This window comes from Maylandia zebra, linkage group LG3 (genome assembly GCF_041146795.1).
Source record: "Maylandia zebra isolate NMK-2024a linkage group LG3, Mzebra_GT3a, whole genome shotgun sequence".
Lineage (NCBI taxonomy): Eukaryota > Metazoa > Chordata > Actinopteri > Cichliformes > Cichlidae > Maylandia > Maylandia zebra.
This window is the reverse complement of record NC_135169.1, coordinates 10,717,565-10,734,188: the sequence shown is the minus strand read 5'-3', so window position 1 is coordinate 10,734,188 and position 16,624 is coordinate 10,717,565. Positions and strand designations below refer to the sequence as shown.

Below are 16,624 nucleotides of genomic sequence, written 5' to 3'. Positions count from 1 at the left end.
TCCTGTTCTTCTTTAATTCTTCTCTAAATTTTGTGCAATTGTCATAATGATTTTACTTAATGATACTCTTTCCCTTTGGTATTTTCAGCATTTCTTTTACTTCCCTTTTTGCCTCTTCACCCTCTGTTTTTGGCACTTTTCCCCAAGCAGTCACAGAGACTGCCTCTCCTAGCTTCTCCATTTCTTTAGTGGCTGTCTTCCACCCAGAGCCACTATCTCCCCTTCCTCTCTCACCTTCACGGCCCACTGCCTTCTCCTCTCCTATGTGACATGGTGGCTTTCACATTCCACTCCACACACACACACACACACACAACCTTTGATAGAAGTAACTAGTGTGTGTGTGTGTGTGTGTGTGTGTGTGGGGGGGGGGGGGGGGGGGGTCAAGATGTGACCCTGTGAAGACTCCCCAAAGCTGGTGCCAGGAGTCTAGCGGTCCATCTAAACATAAGGCTCTTAGCCCAAAGCTGACACAGCTACGTTTATCCTACCATAAAACAATAAGAGCAGGTACGACCTCTCCCATGCTCCCAGGATGTGGGTGTGAATGCCAGAACACTCTGGAATGCACACAAAGTCTTTGCAGACAACTAAGGATCAACCCTCTACCAACATGACATTGATTATAAAACTCTAAGCATATATGAGTAGATATTTCTAAGCATGAATGACAATCAACAATACAAATCTAACAGATCCTGGTGTTATTTGTCTCTCAGAAACAGTTCATAACTTCAACTCATCCATGTGACCTAAAAGGTAAACCTGTTTCTCCATCACAGCTCTGATGATTCAGTAAGGACATCTCCTGGTTTCATCTTCATGTTTCCCTCTCAACAGATAGAGGGAGAAGAAGATGCAGATGTGCAGCGTAAAGACACAGGAATAACTCCAGCTTTGTGTCTTTTTCATTGTAGCTGAAGTCCGGGACAAACTGCGTTCCTTTTCAGCTCAATACGAAACGCGTAATATTTTCTCTGAATACGAGATGATTCCTTTTGTACTGGACGGTAAAAAGGCCAGCCTCCACCACTTGCTAATGTTACTAAATCTGTGGAAGCTCTGCCACAGCCACCACCAAACAATTTTACACATCTGCTAACCAGAACGCTGTTTACTCGCATGTGACATCATTCCCAGGTCTGTGTTCCGATTTCCAAGGTAAGTCGAACGCAACACACGAAGTAACGAATAACGAGCCAATCTAAATCCCAGTAAGGATCAACGCGTTCCTGATTTTGGCATAATAACTAGTTACCGTGCTCGTTACCACAATAACGTAGTTACTGTAACGCGTTACTTAATAACGCATTAGTCCCAACACTGCTTTTAACAATACTAGAATGCCAGACATCAAGCTGTAGTTCTTAATGAACGTCTCTTGCTCTGTGCTATTCTAGGGTGGTTTGGGGGTCCTCAATTCTCAGGTTACCAGCCTAGGACCCCAGACGCTGCTGGTCCGCCGCTGCGTCCAGCCATCGGTGGGGGAACCAACCCCAGGACAAAATTTGTCCCGTTAGACCTGCAGTTCTTAACAAAAGTCTCTTGCTCTAGTGCCCAGACACTGGAAGAATTTTGCATGAGTGCCGTTTAAATTAGCGAACAGATGAATTAGGGTTCATCCAAATGCACACTTGGATGCAACAGGTGGTGCTTACCTTTAAGATTCTGTTAGACCTGTCCTCTGTTCGCCTCGTTTCACGACCCCATGATTACGATCTAATTCGTGTCTCTCAGCCATTTTGGATCCGGGTCACAGGCACCAATTATCGACCCCAATTCCTTTGTCCTCAGGCTTTTCAGAGAAGACGCAAACTCAGTGTAATCAAAACATATGCAATCACTTTATTCAATACAGTCTTCTTCAGTAACACCTTCAGGAAGGGAGATGTGCACAGCGTGAAAGCCTTCTGCAGATCTACTGCATTACTGACAGGATGAGAGTGATATACTCTGCACCCCCACTCCTCACGGACACAACAGGAGACGACCTTCAGGTCATCATCTAGCAGCACAAACATGAGCTACATTCTCTGAAAAGTCTGCACTAAAGCTCCTGTTTATCACAGTTTCATTTCGCCAGGAAATCTAATGACCTAAAGCACAGTATACTTTATATATATATAAACCCTTAAAGCCGGCCTTTAATATTACCCTTTAATATTACGCTTTAATATAGTCTTTAATATATACTTATCAAATAGGCAATTGGATTGTATTTTATAAGAGTTCCCAATAATATTTCAGTGTATTAGCTGCACTGTTATTTACTTAAGTTCAGTTTCCCCCCCTGATAATGCAGGATTTTATCTGAGGGTTTTTTCTTTTCCTTTTCTTTCTTTCTTTGTTTAATAAAATGACTCATGTGTTAATCAAATCAGAACACTGTTAAAACATGTTGTGAAATTCTTTATTTCTAATATTGTAAACTTGTGCCTAAACTTGACATTTCTGACATTTTCTCCAATAAAACTGTTGAATTTATCTCTTTGGGCTTGCCAGAGATTTCTTTTCTTTTATGAACATGCACACAAGGAAATTTAATTTGTCATTTATTACTGAACTCCATTTGTCATAGAGGATCTCAGCTCTATCCCCTTGCAAGTTTTTTGGTTCTCTGAAAAAGTGCAAATGTTAAGACATTTTGTAATGCAAGCTAAAAATACTCAGTAAATTTATGTTGTCTGTCTTGTGTTTTTACAAGTGTAATTGCTTATTTCTAACACATTTTCTTTTAATATCCAATTCAAAACACAGTAGTTTTGGCTATTACAAGAGTTTGGGTGTATTAAAGCTTTGAGTCCTATTAGCTTAAGATGCTTAACATTTTAAAACTAATTATTAATTCCTAAAATGTATTGAGGTAGATTTGTACTTGAAAGTCAAAAGATCACGTAGAGAGTACCCGTCATGGGCGGGGTCTGTGACCCAGTGTTTGAGTGTTTATATATTTTGGTATTCATCTGTGTCCTAGTTTAGTTCAGCTAGTTCATTCTGAGGTTGCTGTTTAGTCCTTTGTTTCTTATTTGTTTATGTCATCTCCTCCTGTATTCAGTCTCCCTGGTCCGTGCGTCTACCTGTCATGCGTCATGTCTGCGTGGTTATGTTCAGTTCAGCTCACGTCTAATCCCCATGTTTCCTGTTTTACTTTGAAAGTCTGTGTCTAATGTCAGTGTATGTAGTTTCACTTTCCCTGTCCTGTCTTTAGGTTCATGTGTATCATGTATCCCTTGATCATCCCTCATGTATATTTAGTCTCTGGCTGTCTCCCAATTCAGGGTCTGCAGCCTTAAAGGCCGCATTTTAAGGCCGATTACGTCACAGCGGCGCGACGAAGGCTGTCCCAATTCAAAGGCTGCTCGAAATGCGGCCCTCAAATGCGTCCTTCATTTCCCTGAATTTTAAGGCTGTGGCAGTGTAGACTTTGTGGCCCAACATATCCCAGAATGCATAGCGTGGCGGTGGGTGTGGATAAATTTGCAGAAAAAAACGGCAGATGAGGGGCGCCCGAAGAGTGCACTTTAAGTACTGAATATTATGTCACTTATTTATGTGCAAATGTTTAATAACGAAGAACATTAAACATTGCTGTTGGCCACATGTCGGCAAAGTCATGTGACATTAGTGACGTTTGTACTAACTTGGTTTTAAAGCCTTTACTTTCAAATACACGCCGTTCAATAGCTGAGCTTCATCTTACAGAGAATGATCAAAGCTCATGTAGAAACAAACACATGAACAAAAGATTTTCTCCTTCATCTCTGTCACACAAAGCTGAATGACACGTTTCCAGCTGTTAGTATCATGGTTGCTAGGCAACTTGGGCAGCGCGACGGAGGCTTTTTTTTTTTAAACTTTATTGACAAACAACAGTATCAGCGCAACGGAGGCTAGACCATCCCATTACACAAGCCTCGCACTTCCGCCCTTAGCGGTCTTTGAGTACGCGGCCCTTGAGGATCGTTGAGGCTGCAGACCCTGGATTGGGATACAGCCTCTGTGTTTCATTCAGCCTGTGTCGCGTCGTCTGTGTTCCCACCCTCCATGTTTTCATGGGCAGTCTTTGCAGTCATGGTCATAGTTCTCTGAGTCTCCATAATTTATCACAGTATTAGTTTCCCAGTTTAGTTATAGTTTAGTTTAGTCACTGTGCTTCTGCCTTCTTTAACCTCTATGTTGTCGGCCATAATAAAGGCTCGCTTTCAATTTAAATTCACTCCGTCTCCTCACCTGTGTTCGCACCTGGGTCCACCACACACACCACTGCACGGCCTGCCTCCACAGACCGCGACAGTACCAAACCAAAAATGTGGATATAACAAAAAAACATTTATCAGTGTAACTTAAATTTTTTTTATCCAAATCAGCTACATAAATTATGTTTATTTAACTTGTTTTTTTGTTTGTTTTAGTTACTTAAAATATTTTATGTAATCAGTTTAGCCAAAAGTTTTGAGTTAAATTAACGCATTGGGTTTTACAGTGTGGATTTTCAACTACTTTTTTGTTGCAATTTTTTAATTTATCAGTGACAGAATAAAAAATCATAGCATCAAAATAAAAACTGGTAAACTTGAACAAATTCCAGGAAGGATATTACTGAAATCAGATTGGATGTGAAGGAACGTACTAAGATGTAAAACTAGAAGTACAAATATCTTACGCCCACAAATAAACTGACTGTAACAAAGGGTCCAGTATTTTGTTTCTAACAGCTGGCAGTGCATATAAAACACCAGGACACCACCACAAGGTAATAGCGGTGATGTACTGATGTAGGTCATCGTCGACATCATTGACTCTACAACGATTCAGCACAGAATTTTAAATCGGGCCAAACTCCCAGCATGTGTCGGGTTTGATCTCTGTTCTGGAAACACAACTGTGACAAGACTTTTCTGCTGTCAGTATGAGATAATGGCAATTAAAACACACAAAGAAACTAACTCTGCTGCTTAATCATCGATTTATTATGATATATTATTAGAATGAAATGACAGAATGGAATCACATTGAATTTTGAAATCAGAAGAGAGAGAGATCCAAACGACATTATTGTTTAGTGTATCTGGATTTTGGATTTACAGACAGATGAAAAATAATCCCAGCAGGTGATTAACTTCCTGTTTTACTTCTGAAAAAATAAAGAAAAAGCTACAAGACAGCCCAAACAGGAAGTTTGCAGCTGGTACACCTTTCACATGGAGAAAAGCAGATGACCTCTGAAGCTGGTATGATAATTGTAATCATCAAATATCCTTCCACCAGCCCAGAGGCGCACATACACCTGATCTTGAGCATCTAGAAGCAGTGAGCCACCATTAGAGGCACTTGGAGAAAGTGTTGTCTGATGTTCCCATGCCGTAAAAATGAGCTCTTTATTCATGAACAACCTAGCAGCTGTAGGATATGCAATGTCTCCGTGTCCATGCAGGGTCAACTCAAAGTTGTAGACTCCTCTGACTGGTGCAGTGAAAATACCTGTGGGACATTTGTTTTTGCCATATTACATGAAAAATCAGCTGTTAGAACATCTGGAACATCAGCAAAGCAGAGAAGTGACATTGAGTGTTATTACCTGTGTAGGGGTTGTAGGCATTTCCAATGTTTGTGACGACGCGTTTGAAGATCAGAGTAGTCTCTGTGTTAAATGGTCCAGTATAAGTTCCACCACCATGCTCCACCAGAGAGGCTGAGAAAGCCACCTGTTTGGCTGAGAGAGAGAGAAATGTCATTATTTTAAACTTCCTGTTTTACAGTTATACCTCCTTTGTACAGGCTGTGAATTCAAATACTACACGTTACACAAACCCCATTTGGTAAATGCGTTACTTTGATATAGTCTTGAAATATTAGTTTATGTAGATATCATGTTGAAGAAATGTCATCGTGTTCACTGCACTAAAAACAGACTGTTGTGAAACTGTAAGTTAATGATTCTTCAGTTTGTCAGCAGCACAGAAAATACAGAGAGTGATAGTCTAATATTTAGACGAGCTTTGTGCTGTTTCATGTTTATCTGTTTTACATTATTGTGAAGCACGCTTTTACCGTGTTAAGAGTGCTATATACATCAATAAAGTAAATTAAAGTAACAGTGTGATGGGTCACCACTGCTCCACCTTCACTCCTTTTTTAAGGCGCTGACTCCATTTTAATTCCTGTACTTCACTAATAATTCGATTAACTTATGTAAGCCTTCTTAGATTATCAATCGTATTTACCACTATTAACAGTTAATATTCTTTATATATAAAACATTTGTCTAATGAATTCTAAACTAGAAGCCGATTATTGCCAGCATGGGCACATCAGGATGTGCCAGTATCACCAATACTTCATCAACATGATTAGAGAGGATATTTGGAGCAGCATGTGACATCAGCTCCCATTAAACACTTCAGATGTCATGGTCCGGGGTGTGCGGCTGCAATTTTCAGTCAGGCTCCTGAGTCTACCTGGGATCCGCCCCTGGGCAGGGCCACCTCCAGTTTCTCACACCTGGAGCAGATTTGCAGCCAATCAACCCAGATTGATTTAAGCCTCCCACTGACCTTCATTCACTGCCAGTTTGTCATCAATCCATGTTGGTAGCTGGCTCTCATGTTTCAAGCTCCCTTTGTGAATAATCTTGATAACCTTACTTTCTTATGCTGTAGTTCCTGGATTCACCTTCTCTCAAACCTCTGGCTCACGGTTCTCTCTCGGACTCAGGATAACAAACCACCATTTTTGAAATCACTCGATGCCTCACCTGCCTGCCCGCTGCCACCACTCTATCAGCAACCTCTAGATCTCACCTCAGGTCAGCCTTTCCACATTGCTCAGCTCACCCTCCACTCATGGCTCTTTTGCTCCTCCTGCAAAGTGACTGCTAACTGCCCTGTTCCAGGCTGCATCTCAGGCCCATTTCCCCTTTCTAGTTCCACGTCCCCCTAGCCATGTTACCCAGGCCACGCCATGTCAAATTCTACCTTTCACTGCTTTTTGTTCTTGACACATTTTCTAAGACTGAGTATATTGTAAAGCTACCTGCCTTCTCTGTCCTGGGTTTCTGCACCTCAGTCCAGTTTTGGTACTGACCACTCGGTCCCGTGACATCAGACCGTGGTCCTGCATTGCCTGCTCTATATGTTGCTTCATATCATGATTTATGTGAAGAAATGAAGCAGTTTTATTTCAAAGTTGTTATCCCTGCTGTCTCTTCAGTCTGTTTCTCTCACTCCATATAAAAGACAAGTTATTGAAGATGGAACCAATAACTATGCAATTCAAATGCATGACAAAAGTCATGCTAAATCACTTCCCAGTGAATATATTTGCAGTGCTTATCTGTTTGTGCTGACAATTAGACAATTTTATTTCAACAGTTTACGTTCAAACTTGTGTCATAAACATAAATATTACAACATCTCTATAGAAATTCTGCCCTTGAGGATTTGCACACAGTACCTTGTAGCCGCTGCTTCAGCTGCTCAATCTCAGTCTTCTGTGTCTCCACTTCTTTTAGTTTTGCTTCTTGTTCTGACAAAACAAAAGGAAATGGAACATGATTGCACAGCTTGTCTTCAGATTGCTTTAGTGTTCCTGTAATTAAGATTCTGTCTTTACATGATCAAGAAATACAATTCTGTTCTTTAAAATAACTGGAACACAACAGCGGATCATATGAAGGCTTCTTGATGCTGCTGTCTCTCACTAACTAACACAATTTAGTACCTCGATTCTCCTTTTGAAGAAGTGTGATCTGCTCTTTCTGTACAGCCAAAGAGGTGACTATCCTTGTCAGCACAGCTTCCATGTCACTTGTAAATGGCTGTAGGAGCGCAATCTTTTTTTTAAGAATGACCTCATCTTCAGCTGTCTGAGCTGCTGAGATAGAGCAGGCCAGAAGCAACACAGAGAAAACCAAGATGGTCTCCATCCTGTCTCCAGAAATCTGAAGTTCAACTGTCTCATCTGCAAATCTGACCTTTTTATGATATGGCAGCAAGAGGCAGGACTATCATCAGGTTACTTCCCCACTCCTCCCAGTTTGTTAAAAAACGAGGAAGTACTCAAACATGACTGGAATAGTGAACTCATCAACCTCTGTGTTTTGGTTGACTGCTGTTAAAACAGGTCAGTTGAATTTAATGCTACAATTTCCAAATGGGGAAAATGCAAATGGTAGCACTGCGCAGGTGTATACACACTTTGTCACAGTTACCTCTGTGAGCAACACACAACACAACCCCATGAATAACACACCCCTGGTAGATTCACAAACATAAAAATGGCATTTAAAAGGTTAAACCATCAACCTCGGATGTTGCTGTCATCTTTCTGCTCTTGTAAAAGGAAACACATAAATTCATCCACCCTTTCGTCCTGTCTAGGTGGAGGTTAACCTTGAGTCGTGGTCAAGTCTTGTCAGCTTTTACCAGTCAGTCAGTTTGTTTTTATTTCCATCCATTCATCCATTCTTTCTTTCTTTCTTTGCTGATAGTGGAACCCATCGTCGCATTTAGATCTCCGCCCTCAGCAAAATGACGTCATTTCAAAAAGAAAAAGAACTTTAGATCGGATTACCTCGCTGAATCCTTTTTAGGCAGCGACTCTCATTTTCTAATTGTCCCAGATAAGTGGCTTTCTCCAGAGCCCATTTTAATGTGGAGAAACTCACTTGCAACGGTTTTCTCGACAGGTCGTATAGCACTTTTAATTCCCGTTGTGCAGATCTGCTTAAAGAAAAGAAATTGACAAACAGAAATCAGTGCACAAATGAAAAATAAAAGATAAAACTACAAAACAAAAGTAGATGAAAAAACCGAAGCCCGGTCTTAGGACTTGTCACAGAATATTCTTTCTCTTATAGGTGAGAAAACACCAACTCTAAAACTTGGTGCCATGGTAAGACCTTCCCCATACTTCAGAAACAAAAACAAAACCAAACAAAAATCTGCCAGTTTCACTCATTCAAACTCTGGCTGCAGGACTCTGTTCACCCTGCTATCATGTTCCCCAAAATAATACTAATTCAGTCGTCTATGTGTCAGTTCTCACCCCACTCGATAAACCAGGCAGGATGATGGTAACAGTGTTACCTACTTAAAATTGTGTTTGATCCTAATGAGCTTCATTCCATGTGTGTGTGTTAGTAAATGGTCTGCATGTGTATAGTGCTTTTCTAGTCCCTAAGGACCCCAAAGCACTTTACACATTCAGTCATCCACACATTCACACACTGGTGATGGCAGCTACATTGTAGCCACAGCTGCCCTGGGGCGCACTGACAGAGGCGAGGCTGCCGGACACTGGCGCCACCGGGCCCTCTGACCACCACCAGTAGGCAACGGGTGAAGTGTCTTGCCCAAGGACACAACGGCCGAGACTGTCCAAGCCGGGGCTCGAACCGGCAACCTTGCAATTACAAGGCGAACACCCAACTCTTGAGCCACGATCAGTATATGAGTTGTAGACTCATATACTGTGGTTTGAGATTTAGACTGGTCTAAACTGGTTTCAGGTATGAACTGGTCTGTGAGTGGGAGTCCTCTCTCTGCCATCTATAATCCAGTTTTGAGATCCTTCCCAGACGCCTTAACGCCCACTCACATCCTGGGCCATCTGACCTCAGGAAATCACATGATAAGGTGGGGCCAGGTTTCACAATGAGCTCACCCGAAACTCTGGCTGATTGGGACCCACGCCCAGTTTCACACCTTGGCTCAGGCGATTAGAGGATCATCAGGGGGTCCTTTTGTCCCTCTGTGGGGGGAAACTCCCACTAGGTTTATATCTGGGACTCTCCACCATTTGACCTTAGAACTGAAGAAGCTTCTCGGATGAGAGGTGAAACGTCTTCAAGCAACTTAAAGAAGTCCAGACGCTTTTCTATGCAAGCTCCTTTGACCTCTTTGTCCCGTGTCTCTCTTTGTCCCACTGTCTCTTTCATTGCCATCTCACTCCAAACTCAGACAGTCTTCTCAAAAGTCCTTCACACACAGTGAGGTTGCAGCTTGCTGGAAACGCATCTCCATCCATCCAATCTAGATGGTGGTTCTTCTCTTCCTGATGCCGTTTGCCCACAGCGCTGCTGGACCTCTCTGCTCAGATTGTCTCTTGGCCTCCTGTCCACTGTTGATGTTCATGCTCGTGCTTCTGGAACTGCACTCGGTGTCTTCAGGGAGAGATCAGCTTCCTTGGAGCTTGCTCGTTCAGGATGAGGACGGGGAGCTGCAAAACAATTCAGCCAAAATTCTGGCTGAGTGTTTCTATTTTTTCTTTCTAATGATCTTAACCTTTTCTTCCGACTGCTGCCCGTGGAGAATTGATCCAGGTCCGTTCCCCACCTGTAAACGACAGACTGAGAGACTTTCATTATTCACTGTGACTGCATATGTTTTCATCACTCCTAAAGCAACACATCTCTGCTTATTTTGTTTTGAACTCTACTGACTTTAAACCCCAAAAATGAAATTTTTATTTGGTCTTAATCGCAAACACAAATCTTTGTCCTTTCACCCAACAGCTCAGTCAACAGTCAGCCATCAAATCCTCCATTCATCCTTGAATACTTGATCACCTTTAAATGTCACTGTTAATTTTAGCAATTTATTTTCATTACCTTAACACTAATCCACTGTTTTAGTTTTCTTTATTTACTTTAGTTCACTTTCTCCTATTTGATCACTTTGATTTCTTGACTATTATTATTTCACAGAACATCAACTGACCTACTTTTCTCCCTCTTTTGTCATCCAGGAATTCACACACACTCACAGCCTGGTCACTCGCCCCCACCTTTCTTTCTCTCTCACACACACTCACAGGCTGGTCACTCGCCCCCACCTTTCTTTCTCTCTCACACACACTCACAGCCTGGTCACTCGCCCCCACCTTTCTTTCTCTCTCACACACACTCACAGCCTGGTCACTCGCCCCCACCTTTCTTTCTCTCTCACACACACTCACAGCCTGGTCACTCGCCCCCACCTTCCTTTCTCTCTCACACACACTCACAGGCTGGTCACTCGCCCCCACCTTTCTTTCTCTCTCACACACACTCACAGCCTGGTCACTCGCCCCCACCTTCCTTTCTCTCTCACACACACATTTTACTCCTCGTTCGTTCCGCCTGTGACCCCGCCCCTCGAGGCTGGCTCACACACACCTCATGCTTCTCGCAGTCCCATTCAAACTTTCTGCCAGACACTTCTGCTGATTCAGGACAACGCCCCAGACGGTGTAGGATTATAATATTATTTTATGCCATGTTAGACCCCTAATTAAAGATGGTGAATTATTATGTAGTTTTAGTTTGCATTATTCTCCTGAATTAGAAGAAGCTGATAACTATTGCATTAGTTAAACTGATTTGCATTACATTAGACTGTTGATTTATTGTGAATGAATGATATTGTTTATGATGCATTATACTGCTGAGTTATAAGAAATACTGTTCGCAGAAAGTCATCGCCTTATTTGTCTGATTAGAAGAGAACATGCTGGAGTTTTCTGCCCCATCTCAGCAGGAGCAGATAAACAGGGAGCCAAGGTCGTAGCTTAGGCGCTGTGTGAGAGAAAGCATGTGAATGTTTAGGCTTTTATGATAAGGTGGAGGCACCAGAGGCTATAAGAGTTTGAGCAATGCTCCACCATTTTGAGATCTGATGCTGTCTGCATCAGTGTCCATCTCCCACGCGTGTGATCATTAAAATCATCGTTTGACTCAACCCGACCGGACCAGTGTTGTTATTGTGGTTTTTCCTCTTGTATCCATCCCCAATATTTGAATCCAGAACAGTTAGTGTTTTTCTGTTCTGCTTCATCCCAGCAATAAAGCTGTGTATTTTGAGTTTCTTCCGCTTCCTTGAGTCCTGCATTTTGGGTCCTCTCCTCCTGCCTGCCTACACACAGACATGACAATTTGTCAGGTTGTATTTAAAAATGAGAATGTTATTTTCCTTCAATAACATTTTCTATTGTCACAAATAATCACAAATACTTTTGTATTGTGTCTCTTTTCCACAGTTTTTCTTCTGGTTTCTTTTACAGCACATGTCTGATAGAACTGAAAACAAATTACAGCACACACCTGCACAATCACTTAATCTGTGACATGTTGTTCGGTTACTGACGAATTTTCACAACCAGCAGTGATATTTGTCCAATGTAACATGTTTCTCTGTCAGATGAACCACACTGCTCTCTCTTTCAATTTCCTGTCAGTAGCCTTGTCATGGTCTGCGGTGGGTGGCTGGAATTTCCATAAGGCTCCTGAACTAACCTGGGATCCGCCCCTGGGCAGGGCCAACTCCAGCTCCTGCACATCTGGAGCCTATTGCAGGCAATCAAGCCAGAGGGATTTAAACCACACGTTGATGTTCATTCACTGCCAGTTCGTCATCAACACATGTTGGTAACAGGCCTTATACTTCAAGTTCTTGCTGTGATCTATCTTGTTAACACGACTCTCTTGTGCTGCAGTTGCTGTATTCACCTTGGCTCACGCTCCACCTCCGGACTCAGGATACCAAGCAATCATTCTGAAAATCTCTCTGTGCCTCACCTGCCTGCCCTCCTGCCATCACACTCCATCTGAAGCCCCGGATCTCAGGCCAGCCTTTCCATGCCACTCAGCCTCCCCTGGATTCTCATCACCCCCCCTCTCAAACACTCCAGGTCCCTAACTGCAAGTAAGAATTGCTGCTCTTACAACTGGCCACTTCAGAGCTGCCTCCACTACCTCCCTAACTCTATCTTCTCTCTTCAGTGTGACTGTTCCCTGCTCAGCTCCACTCCACATCTCAGGCCTCATTCCCTCGCCCTAGCCACGTTCCCCAGGCCACGCCTCGTCAAACTCCACGTCTTATTGTTTTTTTTTTGTCTTTGCTACGTTTTCTTTTTTGCACTTAAACCTAATAAATTGTTACATCATCTGCTGTCTCTGCTCTGGGTTTCTGCACCTGAGTCCTGTTCAGTACAGGCCACTCGGCCCCGTGACAAGCCTTGCTGCAGATAATCAATAACCTGACTCATGAAGACTAGAAAATGAAAACTTATTGGTTGTAATAGCTGTGTTCTTCCACAGTGCAGAGCTGTGCACACTAAAGGGAAAACATTTCCCTGCAGAGCTTTTAGCTGATGACACATGTCATCACATAACTGAGACGAAAGTGAGTGGCTGTCAGGACTCCTGTCTGAGATTCTGTTTACTTTTAACCAGGAAAACTGAGATGACGGGAAAACATCAGCACCGACACACACAGACACACAGCTTTATTCTTCACCTCCAGCTTCATCTGGATAGTTCACATGGATCAAGATCAAACTGTCTTGATTATTAACGTGTAACTTTATTCAAAAACATTTTACAAAGTGCTCTAAAAGATTAGCAAAAAACATATTTGGTTGTAATAGTCATTTGGCCCAAACGCCAGATTATATACAGACAATACATATATAGTACCTGATAGGTTTGTAGCATAAACCTATTCGCTGGAACGTTAAGGACAATCTGCTACGCAGCAAAAAGCAAGACACAAGGCACCAAAGTTCTCTGGTTTACCCATGCATGAGGAGACCTGCCTGGAGCCAAGCGTCGTCCCACCACTTGACCTCTGTCAGACTCTCAGCCAGGCTCCCCACAGCACTCCTTTTATTGTGGTTACATGAATATGCATAGGGTCATTAACATATAGCATCTTACATAGCTATACATGTGAACAAAGAATACTGTGTGTGTGTGTGTCAAATCAAATCAAATCACTTTTATTGTCACATCACATGTGCAGGCACACTGGCACAGCACATGCGAGTGAAATTCTTGTGTGCGAGCCCCACAAGCAACAGAGATGTGCAAACACAACAACACAAACGAGCAAAATACAAGAATGGCCAACCTGAAACTAATAAATATATGTACAATATATAATAGTGTATGCATTCCTGGATGTGTATACTAAATATTTTCCTACGTGTGTGTGTGTGTGTGTGTGTGTGTGTGTGTGTGTGTGTGTGGTACTGCTGATCAAAGGGTCATATACGTAAAAGCACAAAGGCAACATCCTTGGTCAGGAAGAGGGTAGACCCCCCCTCACCCTAGATGGTTCACCCTAGATAACACGGTGAGGAAGTCCAGCAGTTCATCTATATGTAAAGAAGCACTTAAACTAAAACAGACATAGCTACAATAATCCTACCATAAAACAATAAGACAAGGTACGACCTCTTCCCATGCTCCCAGGATGTAGGTGTGCATTCCAGTGTGGAATACACACCAAGCCTTTGCAGCCTGTTAAAGATCACACAACCTACCACTACACAATTGATTATACACCTCTAAGCATGTGTGGTTAAATATTTCGTAATACAAATGACAATAATAAAATCTAAACCCATCAGTACCCAATGTACATTATCGTACTAACCTAAATCACTAAACGCCCTAAAGTTATACTAGAAGTTCTAACATAAAATGCTACTCCAATACATGAAGTCAGTGAGAACTGGAAATAATAGCACTTCGATTACAAGTTTTGAAAAATCCTTGCAACACACAATCCTTGCGTCCGTTTGAATACAGAGAAAGGCGTTAACAGTTTTTAAAGAGCTTTCAATATTATTCCAGATTTGTGGGCCTCTGCATGGTCACACTGTAGACACAAAATAATAACAAGAAGGTGAAATCGAGGTGTTTCCTGCATGTGGACGTCTTATGGCCTGAGCTCTTATTGGCTGTTGTGCATGTGAGTTATCCTGTGCAGACAATGTGGGGTTAATGAACACCGGCTACTAATGTCTGCCTCATTTCCCTGATAAATTCTTCTCTCCTCTCTCAGCTGCTCATTAAACACCTGACTAGAATCCATGTTGCTGCTTTCTTCAGGTTCCTGCTGCTCATTAGCTAAATTTGATTCGGTTCAGTTCAACTACTGAGTAAAACAACGTAAAACCACACCGACAGCTCTTTATTTCACTTTATTTCTACTTCCTGTATTTCATTTAGAAGTAGGATTGTGTTTTAGTTGTGCATTAGTTTTAGTTTCTAAAATGTTATCATCTTTACCCAAAGACAAAAGGAGGGAGGAGGAGAGGAAGCCATCGATCTTTAAACTGCGTCACTCATTTCTTTGTGTTCTTAACTTTTACTGTAAAAATAATATATTCAGTGAACCACATTTAGCTGTCTTGGCTCTTTGGTGTTATGGAGTCACAGCCTCTGTGAGGACAGGGTTTTGGGGGTAGGTGACAGGACGAGGGACTGTTCAGAGTTGCATGTAAGCCCTTAACTCTATTTTCTGGTTTTAATTCTGGATAAATTCATCCAGATGTCTAGAAAGGAGAGCTGCACCATCCAAAGTGGGATGGATGCCGTCTTCCTCAATAACACCAGTTGTTAACATCCTTCCTCACTTGAGGAGCCCTCCTCAGTAGTTGTTGGATTAAGAATGGTCTTTAAATTTTTATATATTTCCTTCTTTTGTCCTTTCAGTGTTTTCTGTAGTTGTTTAATCGTGTCTTCATCTGCCAGCCGATGAAGGAGAGGTCCACAGTAAAGTCTGACAAAGCAGAAAACCACAGTTAAAGTTAATGAAGTGGGTTAAACATCTGTGGAGCACATCATTGGTCTGCTGTTTACCGTGCACACTGAGGTTCTGGTAGAGGGGAACACAGCAGCTGGTTCAGGTGGAGGCTCTGCCTCATGCAGCACTGCCATTGGCTGAAAGCATGAGCCACACGTGGCTGCCAGTTACGCACACCTTCATCCTTTAAAGCTTTCATCTTCCTCTCAAACTCGTCCTCTACAGACAAAGTAAGACAAAGTTTTGGTGCCCAAGAACCAGAGACCAGCAGCAGTTTCTCTTCTTGTTCAGACTGATGTGGAAGCATCAGTGCTGCTGCTGTCACACAAAATCTGTTTAGAGGAACTCTGAATACAGGAACTCTGACTACAGTCCATCTGCTGACTGCTTCTTACACCAATAAATGCATGTCATTGTAGATATCCATCATGTTACCCAGTGAGACTAACCTGGACCATCGGGCTCACACACTAACCACAGCAGGAGAGCATGGAGGCAGTTTACAGTTTCAGGCTTTGGGTGGTGCTGTAGCTTCTTAAACCAGAAAACAGTCACACAGACTGGCAGCTTCAGCTGGTCGGGGATGTTTTCTAAGTCTGAAGTCTGAACCTGCAGAGCTTCTTCAAACACCCTGCGACGCAAACGCTCAGGAGCCTGCACAGATAAGATGCTCACATGTACCACAGAAACACGTCTGCCTGTCAGAGTAATTAAACACATATTTAATGATTAACCTCAGTACCTCATTCAGACGCTGTAGTCTCAGTTGTTTCTGTTCATCACTGCTGGGAAGTATTGATGGGACACGGTAGTATTTGATCTCTTCTCCATCCCTGCCATATTCAGTAACCTCACCTCCTGTTAACAGTCCATAGAAGTACTGTCTGATGCGGTAAGCAGCTGTGTAACTACTACTCTGTGAAAAGTCCTCCACAAGTGGGGTCAGCAGGATTGTCTTCCAATCCACAACACTTGTGACAAAAGTGGTGAGTTCTCCACGCTCAACTTTTTCACACACCCATGGTGGCAACTTAGAACTTGTTTTTTCTGGTTTA

The 16,624-nt window shown here is 42.4% G+C and overlaps 1 protein-coding gene and 1 long non-coding RNA gene across 2 annotated transcripts; both read right to left on the bottom strand.

Annotated features, from left to right (window-relative positions):
• Positions 1 to 4,955: 4,955 nt before the first annotated feature.
• Positions 4,956 to 7,916, bottom strand: LOC112431176 (complement C1q tumor necrosis factor-related protein 3-like). Its single transcript, XM_024799731.2, has 4 exons — positions 7,720 to 7,916; positions 7,453 to 7,524; positions 5,579 to 5,713; positions 4,956 to 5,481 (listed from the first exon to the last, which is right to left on the bottom strand). Exons 1-4 carry the CDS (start codon positions 7,799 to 7,801, stop codon positions 5,198 to 5,200), a joined length of 573 nt encoding a protein of 190 aa, XP_024655499.2. The 5' UTR covers positions 7,802 to 7,916; the 3' UTR covers positions 4,956 to 5,197.
• Positions 7,917 to 15,455: 7,539 nt separating this feature from the next.
• On the bottom strand, positions 15,456 to 16,199 carry LOC112431172 (uncharacterized). Its single transcript, XR_003022390.2, has 3 exons — positions 16,019 to 16,199; positions 15,626 to 15,788; positions 15,456 to 15,545 (listed from the first exon to the last, which is right to left on the bottom strand). It is a non-coding gene; the product is annotated as an uncharacterized LOC112431172 (long non-coding RNA).
• Between the last annotated feature and the right edge of the window lie 425 nt (positions 16,200 to 16,624).

Bases quoted from the DNA above. Each gene is read 5' to 3' on its own strand.
- LOC112431176 (XM_024799731.2), bottom strand. From the start codon at position 7,801: ATGGAAGCTGTGCTGACAAGGATAGTCACCTCTTTGGCTGTACAGAAA. The intron at 7,525-7,719 runs GTACTAAATTGT...TTGTTTTGTCAG, and splicing joins TCTTCAAAAGGAGAATCGAG to AACAAGAAGCAAAACTAAAA. The intron at 5,714-7,452 runs GTACTGTGTGCA...TCTCTCTCTCAG, and splicing joins GCTGAAGCAGCGGCTACAAG to CCAAACAGGTGGCTTTCTCA.